The sequence below is a fragment of the Delphinus delphis genome, chromosome 11 (assembly GCF_949987515.2).
Source record: "Delphinus delphis chromosome 11, mDelDel1.2, whole genome shotgun sequence".
Classification (NCBI taxonomy): Eukaryota; Metazoa; Chordata; class Mammalia; order Artiodactyla; family Delphinidae; genus Delphinus; species Delphinus delphis.
This window is the reverse complement of record NC_082693.1, coordinates 83,855,998-83,871,777: the sequence shown is the minus strand read 5'-3', so window position 1 is coordinate 83,871,777 and position 15,780 is coordinate 83,855,998. Positions and strand designations below refer to the sequence as shown.

The 15,780-nt window shown below is 41.6% G+C and overlaps 1 protein-coding gene across 1 annotated transcript in view; it reads left to right on the top strand.

The window, feature by feature from the left end:
- The window catches only part of LOC132434000 (uncharacterized protein C12orf42-like), a 365,625-nt gene that overhangs the window by 215,050 nt on the left and 134,795 nt on the right, over positions 1-15,780 (top strand). Inside the window, 1 exon segment of the mRNA XM_069541209.1 lies at positions 14,640-15,026. Within this exon segment, the coding sequence (XP_069397310.1) occupies positions 14,640-15,026 (387 nt within the window).

Below are 15,780 nucleotides of genomic sequence, written 5' to 3'. Positions count from 1 at the left end.
GTAAACATTTTCTCCCTTTGAAGCAGTTCACCACCAGTGTCAGGTTTATCCTCCTCCACGCTGGGTCGGTTGGAAGGAGCAAAGAAACAGGAGCTCTGCAGCTCCACGGATCATCTGCAGTTGCTGTTTTTCTTCCAGATAATTCTCTATTCATCTTTTCACAATTGGCTGGTCCTAGAGTGGCTGCAATAACCCGAGTAGAGGTTTGTGACCATAATAGAGATGAGGGGAGAGAGGAAAATGAACTCTCGGAAAACAAAGGTCTTATTTTTATGGAAATGAATAGAAACTCTGAAATAAGGATGAGACATATGGAAAAGCATAAGATATGAACAGAACGTTTTAAAATAGAAGGTCCTCAGAAATGCTCCATATGTCCCAGCGGTATTTAAGGTAACAGAAAACAGTTCATGGCGCAGCTGCAAACGTTCATTCCTGGGGTTCAGGACTCAGTTCACAAAACTGTACTTTCCACTTTGTCTTGAAGAAGGCTTCCTTTGTCTCGCTCCTGGGGCTAATTCTTTTAGGGTTAGGGGGAGAGTTACATTAATAAGTTATTAATTAAGAGCTTCAATTTTAATTAATTGTATTTCACTCATAATGAAGTGATACATTACTCATAAGTCATCATCATTTCTCCTCCTTCCCTACTTAAAAGTCAATAGCTAATGAAATAGTTATGAGTCAATAGTTATGAAAACTTCATGCAGTTTTAGAGCCTGTTTAGAGCTTACGGACTAAATATTACAGCATAGTAATATTGCAGGGCTTGTAACTGAAACATCAATCTAAAAATGATACAGGACATTAAAATGACATCTCCTAAAAGCACAGTTGACATACACCATTAATGCTAGCCAACAACTACTATCTAAAGAGTCAACCAGAAACGTTACACAACTTATAGAGGATGTTCAGATTTTTGCCATAGCGTTATAAATGACTTGGGGAAATCAGTGAACATCAAAGAAGTTTTGTTATTTAGAATTCTCCATAGATGGTATGCATCTCAATATGCTTTTTGCCCTGTAGAAAATGAAGATAATATTTGATTTATCAAATATGAAACTAAGCCACATTGAATGATCACATCAAAATCTGTCATATGCCAGACTGAGCAAAGGAGAGTGCTTCTTTTTCATATCCTGAGCCGGGGTATAACTCAGATCTTTGGACACCTGCTTTGTTTTTTCTAGATTTACATCTTAAACTTGAATTCTGAAAATGAAATAGAATCAAGAGGAAAGAGAGAGAGAGACATATAACCCCACACAAAATTAATGAATCTGTTTTAGTATGTTCAGTAGCACCTCTGTATTTCTGACAGTGAGCATCAAAAATCGCCTTCCTTACCCTCCCTTTTAAGTCTGTAATCTCCACCAGGACTTTTACCGTGCTATTGTATTGACCTTCGTTTCTTCATTTTATTTTGTCTGCACAGTCCCCATCAGCTAATTTCATTTTTCCTGTTGCTAAACTGTATTTTTTTTTTTTTTTGGCTCAATTGACTGGATGTTTGGCTTTGTGTAGACACAGCCTCACTGTAAGTTGGCCCCCTAATTCAATAATTCACCATGAAGACTGGTTTTCATCCTCAGTGTGTTGAACAGGCATCTAATCAACCAATAATTTCCTTTTTGTTGGATGAACATAATAACTATTTCTGTCTTTCTTTCTGATGGGAAACAGAGGCAGAGAGGCTTAAGGGCTGCCCTAAGTCAGAAAGGGAGGTTGTAGAATTCAGCTTCAGGAATCCCTAGAGTATTCAGGATTGATGTGGTGAGATGAACCTAATAGCATTCTTATGAATTTAGACATTTGTGGTGGAGAGACAAGTTTAAACTTGTAAAGAAGTGCAGTTTCAGTTAATATAATACAATAATAGTGACTAGTTTTGACATCATGGAGATCAATCGGAATTACATTGGTCAGAAAGAGAGGCGTCTTATATATCTGAAATAAATGGAATTTGCGGTGAGTCGGGCCTCAGGGCAGTTCTGAACCAGGGGATATGAGCATCCTTAGGACCCTCCATCTTGTGCCTCTCCTTCTCTCTGCAGCGTCACCTTTATTTTCTCAGAGCAGATTCTTCAATGAAAACTAAAAACATGGCCTCCAATAACTTTCAGTTCATATGTCACGGCATCCCCTCCGGAAAGGAACTGAGATGTCGTTTCTTAGGTCCTGAGGACAAAAATCCATTGAAAGAGTCTAATTGTCCAAGCTTGGGTCAGTTGCAGGAACCTGGACCCATCAATTGTGAACAGGAAGTAGGGGATCATCTTGAGTGATTTTCCCATTGTAGCTGAAGAAGGGAGAATCTGATAATCAGGGGGCTCTCATTCAAACCACTTAGGGTCATAGGATCATTGACATGTGGTTGTCTAAGCAGACAGACTAAAACACAATTATTATATATGTTTAATAAAGCATTGCCAACAGAGATTTTTCTTTTTGGAATTTGCTTAAATACTTAAATGATTATTTTTATATGTTAATGCATTTATTTCGAAAATAGTCATTGAACACCCACAGAGTGCAACGTGCTAGGCACTGGGTTGGATTCAGAAAAGTACAAATATACAGATTCTTCCCTCAAATAATTTACACATTTTTTTGTTAAAAAATGCACACTCATCTAAGACTTTCAGCTGCAATGTGGTTCGTGTCCAGTGGGAATACAGGAAGAACTAGAGGTATTCAGAATTCAGGGAGAGGGTTGTGAGTATGAACAGCAGGAGAAGGCTGCATAAAAGGAGTGGCTCTTACCCTGGGCCTTGAAGGCTACTACGCTGTAGACAAGTGGACAGCATTCCAAGCGGAGGACGTTCCAAGTGGAGTCAATGTACAGAGGGGGCAGAAGGACTCAATGCCAAGACAAGTGGCTGAGTTGCCCCTGGTATGTTATGTACACAGTTTTTTTGCCTAGCAAGCACCCTTTTCACAGGTGGTTGAAAACTGACTCCCTCCTATCCCTTATCTGGTTATGGCTTGCTCTGAAATAATAGAATATGAATTGGTGAAGCTGCATTATAGTGGCTTACTACCTTCTCTGTAGTACGATAAAGGCAAATTGCTCCAGTGCTGAATCCTTCCTTCATGCGCACAAGAATTTCTTTTATTTAACAGAAACTTGTTATAAGTCAAGTTTTGATCCAGTTTTATTATTGAAAGTTACTATTTAAAGTACAAAAGTTTATGAGCACCTACAAGGATGAAACTGACATATCCCGTCTCTCTCCTCATGGAGTTTGGAGTAATTTAGAAGACAAGATGATTCAGTAAGCAATTTCAAGTGTTGAGTGTCATGATAAAGCAAGTCCAAAAACCAGAAGGATCTAAGCAGTTCAGGGGTTTGGGAAAAAGAATGGAAGGAGTAGAAATTGGTCAGAGGAACGGGGCTGTGGGAAATATGCCAGATAGAAAGAAACTGTCTAAACATCAAGAGAGAGTTTGAGAGTATGAGGTATCCAAGGAACTGAACAGCGTTCTCTCTCTTCTTTCTCTTTCCCTCTTTTATTCCCTCCCCAACCCCCTCCAGGACTACAACAGTAAGGTCAGAGTGAGGGAGCTGAGATACATGCTTATTCACTAATCATTCCATTGACTGTATTCTTTCTGATCTCTTAAATAAAAATAATTTTCAACTTTTACTTTAAAATGCTGTTTAATAACAAGAACCCCATATTTCTAATACTGACCATAGAACTGCTTCTGATCAAGATCTGTCAAGTAAGAAAGCTTGCTGCCTGCTCTTAGGTTTAGTGTTAAATGCATACGCCACCATCCAGCTGCATTCAATTCTGCCATCATACTTTATGTACCCTTTAGCCAAGATGCAGTATGGTCTACAGACCCAGGCCTTTGAGTTCTTTTACACCAGCTGTATTAAACCTTATTGATAGAATTGTCATGAACTTGTTGGTCTTTACCATTAAGAAGACCATTCAAGACTCTGAGCTGTTAAAATATGATTTCTCTTTTCAGTGTGGAAAGTTACGCCTATTAGAAGGAGATGCCATTTGGTCTAACGATTGCATGTTATTAAATTAATATTTTAATTGGGTTGCCTGGTTATTCTCACCTACCGTGGCCTCGAGGTATATTCCTTAAACATGATCTCTAGCCATAATGTCTGCTCCTGCTTCAAAGAAGTGAAAGGATGTTTGTTAAACGAGGAGATCATCACTCAAGATCATTGCCTCGTTGCTGTCAGCTGTCAGGCTAATACATTTATTTGGACAACAGTAAGTTCTGAGAGAACTTATAAAGTTCCCTTTCTCGGTTGTGGAATATGATGGATGTACCATACCGGTGACCTTTACACAAGGCCACATGTTAATATTCAGTACCTCCCTTTTGTTGGCCTCAAACAATGGCTGTCATTAAGAAAGCTGCGTTTGCCAATATGCCCTCTGTTAGGATGCTGGACCACTCCTGATTGGTCACTAGGAAGTATCATGTGCCTTTGATGGAAATGACATGGAAGATGTATGGTTGAAGTGCTGTGCTTAGCACCACTGCTGTGCAGGGGAGAAAACCACTATGACCCAAATAGCCCTGAACTCAAACAATGTCGCACCAACCAAAGACAACATATTGGGAAGAAAAATGCTTGTAAACTGCATGTGTTAGAAGATGTATTGGCCAGACGGCCATAGGGCAATCTTTGAACTATTGAAATCTTTAGAAATATTGTTTGGTTCTGAAACAATACTTACAAACCTAATTAATCAAGCATAGATGGTTTATTTTCAGGCTTTCCACAGTGTGTTGCTTTAAGGCAAGAATAGGGTCCGTTGGGTTCTTTTTGCTGTTTCACAGAGGCATGCAAAAACTCAGCATGGGCATTCATGTTCATACAAGTTGAAACTCTAAATTTCGAAATAATATCTACACAGATCTCTGGTGATCCCTTCTACAAAGGCCGGGGTTGGGGGTAGCCTGGATTCCTTTCTCAGTTGTTTCCGATTCTGTGTGTGACTCTTTCTTCCACCCTTCTCCTAAATTGTATTCATCAGCATCATTTAAGATCATCATTCCTGTCGCATTCTCTAGCTTGAGGGGAAAACACTTTTGATTTTTTTCTTATAGAATAAATATAATGAAGTGTTGCTTTCCTGAATATGTGCACTTGAATGATGCGATTTAAAATGTTTCCCAGTCTTAGGATCACATGTTAAAAGGGTGACTGAGAAACCACACATCCTCAAGGCAGAAAGGTGAGCAACTTGAAAACCATTTCGTGTAAGAAGGCTAAGTAAGGGGCCATCTGGAGTGATACTACAGGCAGGTAGTGGAAGCCCTTTGTGTCTCAAGCAAGCTGTGGTGGAAATAAGCTCATCATTCAGATGAAAGAATTGTCCAAGTACTTGGTTGCATGCAAAACAGTGCCTGGCCAGAGTTTTAGCAAGACGTGAAATATTGCACTGGGTCGTGGCAGTTGAATTGCGTGAGTACAATCCCCGAGGGTCAACTCCTGGTTGTTTATTTAGAGGCAGGTTATGGACTTTGTGGATTATCTGAGTGTTCCCCACTGTGTCATCTGGGGCTGTGCCACTGTTTACCAGCTGGTTAGAATATGAAGGGCAGAAGAAAGGAAAGGGGTGGAAACTCAACCCATAATCACATAGCTTGTAAGCAAGTCAGATTAAAGATGTGGTGGGAGGAGGGATGTTAAGCTCATTATTTATTGGGAAAATGAAAAAATTAAAACCACAATGGAGTACTGTTTTATATCCACCAGAATGGCAAAAATTGAAAAACTCAGTCAAGTAATAGTAAGTGTTGGCAAGGATGTGGAATAACAGGAAGCCTTATACACTGCTGGTGGGAGTGTCAGTTGGTAAAAACACTCTGAAAAATAATGGATATTGTATAATATTGAAGACATGGATACCCTAGGACTTGGCTATTCCACTCCTGGAGAAAGTAGAGTACGTGCAACAGAGGATGTGTACAAGAATGTTCATAGCACCTTGTTTGTAACATTAAAAAACAAAACGAAAATGGATTTCATGCACACTCCCATCAGTAAGAGAATGGATGAATAATTTGTAGATATTCATGTAATGAAATTAGGTTGGTCTGTGGCTATTGTTTCCTTTGAACAATGTGTATATGTCATCTATACTCTTATAAGCATCATATTAAGTTGTAACATGTGAAATTGCCTACATTTGACAGTTTTTGTCCTACAAAACAGCAATTTCATATGGTAACATAATGCTTCCAAAAATAAATAAGGTAATTAAATAAAAAATGTTTTGCACAATTAAAAAAAAAAACCTCAGAGACTCACAGGATTATTAGGGCTGGGGGATATTGTAGAGATCATTTAAATTCTTCCATAGATGAAGAAATCAAGGCCTTCAGACACTCATTCAATGAATCCACCAGAAACCAAATACAGTGGCTCTCAAATTATAGCTCCTGTTTAAAACAATTCACAGTCTAGTCAGGAAATTTAAAAACAAAACATTTCAATACACATCCATGTCCCTGGGCTGGAGACTTTCTGTGACTCAAATGCAACTGAGTAAGGCAGATAGTGTCATGGGGAAGAGATGGTGTCATGGAAGGAGGGTGAAGTGCATCTGAATGCACTTGGGTTACCTTCTGGTGCCTGGTGAGACACCAACTCCTGTGTCCTTTTACTAGAGGAAGGGAGGTGGTTGAGTGATATTGGAAGAAGGAACATCCCTCCCCCAGAGGCAGGGAAGTCACCCTCATACTTAGCAGAGTACCTGAGCTGGGACAAGTTCCTGCCCATCTTGTAGCACTTCATTCTCCCACATCCATGGCAGATATCAGTCATTTCCCCATGAACTGAGACGAGCCCTGGAACTCTTAAAAATTGATGTGCCAATGGGTACTGGTGTTCAAGAAGAAAGCTGTTTGCCATCCTTAGGAAGAGACACGACATCAGAGCTGGAATGACTGATTATGGTGAACTGAGCAACATGGACTAATCCCTGAGGCAAGAGAAGTGGTTATCCCCAGGCAAGTCTGCAGAAAGGGAGGAGGGAGGGTATGAGGTGGACATGGAGAACGGTAAGCTATAATGCTGAAGAGCAGTCCTCCTGAGTTCTTCTTCTTATTAAACTTATTAGACACTCATTAAAAGGCGTTCCCTGCTTGTTTCTCAGCCCCCCAGGTTCTTTCAAGATTTTCTTTCTGCGTTTGGTTTTCTGTAATTTTAATATGCTATGCCTATAAGTAGTAGGTCTTTTGTTTTTGTTTTATTTGTTTTTGCATTTATCTTGCCGTGTGTTCTCTGAGCTGCCTGAATTTGTGGTTTGGAAAGTTCTCAGCCATTGATTACTTCAAACATTTCTTCTGCCCATTTTCTCTTTTTTCTTCTACTGGTATTCCAATTATGATGCATACGTTATATCTTATGAAATTGTCCCAGAGTTCTTGTTTTGTTCTTTTTTCCCCCATTTCTTTCTCTCTTTGCATTTCAGTTGAGGAGTTTTTATCGACCTGTCTTCATGCTTTTGCTGATTCTTTCCTTGGCCATGTTCAGTTTACTGATGAGCCTGTCATGGACATTCTTCATTTCTGTTACAGCGTTTTATATTTCTAGCATTTTCTGATTGTGTTTTACTTTTAATAAAAATTGTATATATTTGAAGTGTACAACATGATGATTTGATACACGTGTACACAGTGAAATGATTACTATAGTCAAACTGATTAACCTGTTATCTCCTCATTTAGTTTTTAACCATTTTTTGTGTGATGAGAGAACCTGAAATCTACTCTCTAGCAAATTTCCAGTGTTCAGTACAGTATTATTTACTGCAGTCTTTATGCTGGAAATTAGATCTCTAGATTTATTCATCTTCCATAACTGCAACTTTGTACCCTTTGACTTAACCCCTTCCCATTTCCCCCACCTCCCTGTCCTTGGTAACTCCTGTTCTACTCTCTGCTCCTAGGTATTCATTTTAGATTCCACATGTAAGTGACACCGTGGAGCATTTCTTTTTGATTCTTAGAGTTTCCATCTCTCTGCTTACCTTACTCAACTGTTCTTTCATGTTGTCTGCTTTCTCCATTAACGCCCTTAGCATATTAATCACAGTATTGGAAATTCCTTCTCTGATAATTCTGATGTCTGTGCCATGGATGAGTTCTTATGCTTGCTTTGTCTCTTCAGATTGGGGTTTTTTTGTTTTCTTGCCTTTTGACATGCCTCATAACTTTCTGTTGAAAGCCAAGCATGATACATCAGGTACTAGGAACTGAAGTAAACAGATCTTTGCTGTGGGTTTTTGTGTCGACCCGACTCGGTCCTGGGATGTGTTTAATGTTTGTTGTAGCTGTAAGAACGAGAGGCTTCAGGTTTCTCCAGTGTTCTCACTTTTGTTCCCTTTCCAGACTTTGGGCTTCCCTGACTACTCTTCCTGAGAGAGAATCTGTATCTTGTAGCTCTCCCAGCTGGAATCCACTCTTATTATACTGGACACCTGTTGGTGTGCTGATAAGGTGTGGGGGAGGGGAAACATTCTATAATCTTATGATTAATCTCAGTCTTTTAGTGGGTCTGTGTCTCTGGCTGTGACCTTAACAAGTGTTTTTGAGCTTTTTTTTTTTTTTTTTTTTTTTTTTTTACTGCTCCTTAGGTGAGACGAGAAGGCTAAAGGAACTGGAGTGGGAAAAATGCCCTTCCCTCAGCTGGGATAAGGATATGCTTTTGTTGTGGAGGATGCTCTGGGCATATTTTACTAGGATTGTTTTTCCCATGCCTGTATCAGAGCTTTGAAGGGATCTTTTTCAGACTTTCACCTTGAGAAACTAGTGGAGTTCTTACAGACAAAATGTGCTAAAGTGCAGGGACCCCCTAAACCTGCTGTCCTCAGGAGTTTCTAACTCTCAAGCTAGTCTACACCCAGCCGCCAGCAATTCATCAAAATGATCATTTAAATGTTCCTACCAGTGTAGGAACCAGCGTATTGTTCCAGAGGCTTCTACTCCAGGTCAACAGATCTTGGTTTGACTCTTTGGATTCATCTGTCTCTCCAGATTTTGGGGTGGCCTTTTGCCCTGCAAACTCAGTTCTCTGATGGGTCCAGGAAAAATTGTTGTTTTTCACTTTCTTAAACTGTTTGTTGTTGTAAGGATAGGACTGTCAGTTTCCAGGTTGTTTCCATGTTGGAGCTAAAACTGGAAGTCCATTACATGTATTTCTGCCAACACCTTCCCCCCCAAAAATGGGGATTATCATTATCTATCCATTTTACAGATGAAGAAAATCAAGCCCAGACAGTCTGTGTCTCAACCACTATACACAACTCCCAGGCACATCCAAGTTGCCGTCACTGTTCACTTAGCTGACTGCTAACTGCCTTCTAACTGGCTTCTGTTCTCATCCTCTTCTGCCCAGTTTTCCTTAGAGAACTTTTTCAAGGGTAAGTGCTGCTGTCGTGACTCATCTATGGGAAAGTTTTAGTAGCTTTCCATCATATATTGTGTAACTTCTAGACCTCACCTGTCCCTTCTTTTTTGCTCACTTCCATTTAGCCATTGGGTGTAGCAATCTTAGGAATATATCTCAGTCCTTGTGAGGCTGGAATGCTGTTCCCCCCTCCTGCATGACTGACCTTTTCAACCTTCGGGTCAGTCCCAAATTAAATATTACCTTCCTAGGTCTCCACCCATGTTTCTCTGTCTCGCTCCCTTGCTTTTTCCTTGATATCACTCACTACAATTTGTAATCACTTAATTGTGACTTGCTGTTGTCATCTTCTCCCGTTGATTGTAAGCTCTGTGAGGGCAGGGACCACATTTGCCTTATTCTGTTGTATCCCCAGGGCCAGATACAGAGCAAGGCACATAGTAGGCATTTGATAAATATGTTTTTGAATGAAGGAGTGAATAAAATTAGGCAAACTCTGGATGGGTGGAAAAGATATTATTTTCCACTTGAGTCCTTATTGCCAAAAGAGGCTATTCAGGAACTACAGAGGGAGAGAGAACAATGACAACAGCTAAGGCTAACTGAGTACTTCCTGTATGTCACATACTGCTCTAAACTCTTGTTTATTAACAACTCATTTAATCTGCACCTCAGCCCTGGGTGGTAGTGGCAGTCATTATTGCCATTTTGTGAATGGGGAAATTGAGGCACAGAGCACTTAAGTAGCTTGACTTAGGTAACACTGCCAGGAAGAGGTGAACCAGATTTGATCCAAGAAGTCTGGGCTCAGGGCTTGATGCTTTCCAGACCCCTCCCACAGACTCAGCCCCACTAGCTCAAAAACTCTCATTCCCCCACTAGGAGAAGTGGTGAAACTGAGGTGGAAGGCTCCGACTCCACCTGGTCTAAGAGTCCTTTAAAAGTGTGTCATTGGGGTGTTCAGTGTTCATTGAAGACCTATTTAAAGTTTAAGTTTGATTTTAGATATGCAGGAGATGATATTAATTAGCTTTACCCTCTATTTATGCCTACAGTTAAGGGCAAGATGAGCTCTGGGGAATTAATTGTCTCTGGGTTTCATTTCTCCTTCTAGGACAGGTGCCTCTAGTTTTTTTGTAACACGAACATGCTGGAGTTAGAAGCCCAAGGGAGCAGAAGAGATAGGGCGGGGATCAAACACATAGAAGTTATACATTGAGGGAGAGCTGCCAGAAGCAGGTGTGATGGGGAGCACCGTCCTACTCCCTGGTAGCCCAGAGGGGCTGAAGATGCAGGGGTTACCATATTTGTCTTTTTCTAATGAATAGAAGATGAATAAATCTGCATCTGTCATGATTTATCATGAGCTATTTTGCAGCTCAAGAGAAAGATAAATTGTTTTTGTGAAGTACATTCAGCTCTGAGGGTTATCTTATTGTGCCTTGAAATCTCCTGTCTGCCACAATATTGTTTCAAAAGAAATGAGCAACAGATGGAAGACCTGTGCTGCAAAAGAGGCAGAGCTGTCTACACATTGAAAGAACCTGCAAAACTTGAATGTCAGGAAGAATTTCTTAAGATGAGAAACACCCGGGCTTCCCTGGGGGCGCAGTGGTTGAGAGTCCGCCTGCCGATGCAGGGGACGCGGGTTCATGCCCGGTCTGGGAAGATCCCACATGCCGCGGAGCGGCTGGGCCCGTGAGCCATGGCCACTGAGCCTGCGCGTCCGGAGCCTGTGCTCCGCAACGGGAGAGGCCACAACAGTGAGAGGCCCGCGTACCGCAAAAAAAAAAAAAAAAAAAAAAAAGATGAGAAACACCCAAAGACAGGTAGTTGAGAAAAGTTGGCCTGTTGCATCGGTAAGTGAGCACTGGGAGAGGTTGTCTGGAGGCGGGGTTAGCATGTGGGCTTTCCTGGGAGCTGATGTCAGTCACTGGGCCTCAGGCAGAGTACGCAGTCTAAGGTGCCCTGTCTTCTGCACGATGGCAGTCATGCTGGTGGCACTGATGGCGGGCTAAGGCATGGCCAGGAGGGTGGTCAGCACCCACTGTTTGCTAGCTGTCGTTGTGGACATTGGCATCCCTCCCTTCATCAAGCCCAGTTCATGGTAGTCACACGTTTCTTATGACGCCACTGGCATTGATTGGGCTATAGAAGAACCAAACTCCTTCAAAATCTAAGAGCTGAGTCCCAACCCCAGCTTCTCTGGTGCTTGACTCGTGGTGTGGACAGATGCTTACCCTCTGACCTCAGGCCCCTCCTGAGTGAATAAGCTGAAGGGTCGTGGTCTGGCTCAAGTGGGTTTACTGGTGTGAAAACAAATAAAATAAGGGGTAGACCAGTTGTCAAGTGGCTGGTATTGCTGGTATCGGAAATGAAGACTGTTCACAGAGAGATAATGCTTGGAGGAGAAAGACGTACCTGAGGTCGTGGCTCTAGATTGTTCATGAGTGTTTGGACTACATACAATTTATAACAGTACCTGACATCTCTGATGAGTGAGTTAGACCAGTGTCTCCCTAATTACACATCGTAATACCCGAGGGGCTTACAAACTACAGAGACTGGGGCCCCGGGACCACGTGCCTGTATTTTTTCAAAGCCTGCCACACATTGGTGAAGGCGCGGCCGAGAATGGGAAACACTGAAGTAGACGCAACAGCCCGGTAATGTAACGAAGAGCACTGGACTTTCAATCATGAGCAGTGGATTTGGGCTCGAGTTCTGCCACTGTCTTGGTGGGGAGATTTGAAAATTTGAAAAAAAAAAAGACTGAAAGCCATTGGAGATTGGAAACGGCCCTTGCATTTCTAACAACAGTCTCTGTTTGATGCCCAAACTACTGGTTGTTCTGTTCAATTCAGGCAACCTGGCAGCTGTATCATAGAGGAAACCTGAAATCCATGCAGGGGTCTGTGAAACTGGGAGGCTCTTGGGTTGCTGTGCTGAATTCCATTTTGCCAAAAATCAGCTGGTCAATTTAGCCTCAAGATGATGGGTTCTGTTGATCTGCGTAAGATTTTGTCATTGTTGCGGTACCTAGTATATGGTAGGAGCTTAATGAATATTGGTTGAATAACTAAATAAACAAACATAGTCACCAGCAGTCTCAACATCATATGAGGTGACCTTGATAATTATTACCTATATAAAGTATTACCTTTCTTTCTATCTATCTATCTAAATGTGCCTCTTATATGGCAATTACAAAGTTACCTATTTGCCTTTCTGATAAGCAATGAAATCTCTGATGCAGAGGTAGTGAGATTCAGGGCCCTAGAGGCATTTAAACAGAGATGGATGAAAAAGGTGGTGAGGGTCAGCCTCAGATGACCTTTAAGGTCTCTTTCAACCCATAACTTGTGGAATGTGAAGGTGTGTAAGGTGGCTTCAGCTCTTCCGTCCTGTTCTTGATATCTGAACAACAGAATGAAGGCACGTCAGATGCCATTGGTTCTAAGGCTGTCGACTTTCCTTTGGGACCAAGAGTCCCAGAGCTACTGTTTTGAAAGATTCCAGGAGTTTCTCTGCATTTGGGAAAGACTGATACATTTGTCTACCATTTCAAATTCTGGGATTTACGATGAAAAGGGGCAGGCAGTTAAGATTAAAATGCAAAGCTCAGTCTTCCTAAAGTGCAGGAGGAAGATGAGACTTCTAGAACTCTGTAACCTGCTTATGCACAGAGCTTGCAAATACATCCCCATGACTCCAAGCAGAATACTTAAGAAAATCATCTTCTGAGATGAAGATGGTATGAAAGGAGGTAAATGATAGTGTAACTTTTATAGGGCTGGCCATAGGCCAAAGATGCACACTGGTGGCCCATGGTGGTTCAGAGAACAGATGTGTTTTGGGGCATCCATACCGTATATTTTTTTTAAATCGAGTGAGTTACGAACATTTAAAAATTAGAAGTTTTTACATATATTGAAAAAACATATGTCTGCTTCTCCTGAAAATCCAGAAAAATCTGTCTTCATGGGGCCCACATCCCCTCAGGGCAATAAGAGAACTGAGTCGTGGCTGGCCCCTTCTGATGGCTGCTTCTACTTGACCTCTTCTCTCATTTCTGTTATCTGTGGGGCCCCTGGAGGCATTTCTTTTGATTTCCCCTTCTGCAGGCAAAGCTGCGATTTAGGAGTAGTGTGTCCTGTTACCTAACATGGCCGGCATCTTTGCCACTTGACTGAACCTTGACCGCAGGGAATACGAGTCTTGCTAAGAGTTGCTGCGTCCTGGCACGGTTTCTGCCACATAGTAGAACTCAGGAAATCCACTTCGTTCCTCCCCCCGTTCCATACCTCCCCACCTCCTGGTTTTTCTTCTTTTCTATCCCCCAAGTCTGAACAATTTTTCTTTTAGTGAAAAGGGATACTGTTAATAATTATTCTGGGATAACACGTGTGAGTTTGAACCATTGTGGGTCTGTTAGTTTCCGAGGACTCATAACAAAGAACCCCAAACTGGATGCTTAAAACAAAGTTATTATCTCACAGTTCTGGAGGCAGAAGTTGGAAATCCACGTATCAGCAGGATACCAAGTATCAGCAGGCTTGGCACCTTCTGGAGGTTCTGAGGGAGAGTTCATGCCTTTCTCTTAGCTTCTGGTGGGTGCTGCAGTCCGTGAGGTACCTTGGTTTGTAGATTCATCACTCCACTCTCTGCCTCTGTCATCACATGGCATTCTTCCTGTGTGTCTGTGTCAGTTTGTTCTTCTTATAAGGACACTAGTCATATTAGACTAAGGCCTTACCCTAACAACCTCATCCTGACTTGACTGCAGTTACGAAGACCCTATTACCAAATAAGGTCACATTCACAGCTACAGAAGGTTAGGACTTCAACATATCTTCTTGGGGGACACAACTCAACCCATAAGCTTCAAACTAGCTTTCTGACCTGAAAAGATGGAGATAATAATTCTATTTGTTAGATGAGGTTCCTGTGAGGACTAAATGACCAACATGTCTGGGTCCTCACACGGTGCCTGCAATATAGCTTGAACTCAACAAAAGCATTTCCAGCCTTTTCCCTCCCCTTCCACACCTTTTCCCTCCTCTTCTCCTACTTGGGCACCTGGGTCCTTAGCTTCTCTGTCATTTTGTTCGCTCAGGATAGAAACATGAAACAAACAAAAAAATCCATCCGTTGCCTGATTTTATCCTTCCTGCCATTAATTTCGTAGGTGATATTTAAGTGCCTTCCTTCAAAATAATGTGTTTACCTTTTACAGTATTTCCAGCAAGGATTCAGACTCCAGTGGCATATAGAAGACTGCTCTGTGCTCTCCAGTACAGCATCCCCAGGCCTCCTGCTCTAAGTATAGCTTCTTTCGACAAAAAAAGCCACGGAGAAGCAAGTCCCTCTCCAACACCATCCAGTGAATGGGAAGAGACCCCATTGATCTTCACGGTCAGACAAGAAATGAATATGGGAGCCAGAGGATCACCCAGGCAGGCCTGGGGCAGTTCAGTTCTGGAATAGTGAATGACAAAAACGCCTATTCAGGTCCACTCAGTAAATCCTATGCACCTGGAGGCCACAGGCACACATATCAACAGGCACGTGAGATTTCAGAACCAGCCCCCTTGTAATTCCAAGGGAGATTCTGTCCCATCTGGTGAGTATCACTTTGTGGTTCCTAACTCTTTCTTCCTCTTTTCAATTGGCCACATTTTGTTTTTAACTTCAATAGAAACAGCAAAATTATTTGACTCAACGGTAAGTCCTATTCTAGAACATTCTATAAGAACTGTAGTTGTCAGTCTTTAATGGAAGTCTACTTGTTGCTTTGTATTGTATTGAGGAGAGCACAGGTGTGAGCTGATGATAAGAGTTTAATGATTCAGGTATTGCACCTGATAATAATGACAAGTATTATCATCAGCATCCCAACCCCCATATATGATGCTCTCAGATACTGTGCTGAGCACTTTATTTTATGAAATCCTCATATAACCCTCTTAGGCAGATAATGTTATTATCCCCATTTTACAAATAAGGAAGGTGTGAATTCATAGCACAGCATAATGTGTATAAAAATGAAGTATCTCAAAACTGTGTAACAGGAGGAACGGTTTAAAGGTAAGAAGATGGACCAGAAGGAATGAGCTTTGACATCAGGGAAACCCAAGCCCAGAACCAGAAATACTTGGGCTCAAATTTCTGCTTTCTACTGTTTCATTGAGTTCTGTCGCCATGATCAAGTCCCATAAATGTTCTCTGAGCCCAATATTTTCTGTAAACTGACAATTACTACCTTGAAGAGATGTTGTTGATATAAAATTCCCTGAACACAGCAGGGCCGACTAAATGGCGGTTGTGATGGTGGTGTTTATGGTGCTGATATTCTGACTGCAGGAGAGGAAATGTCA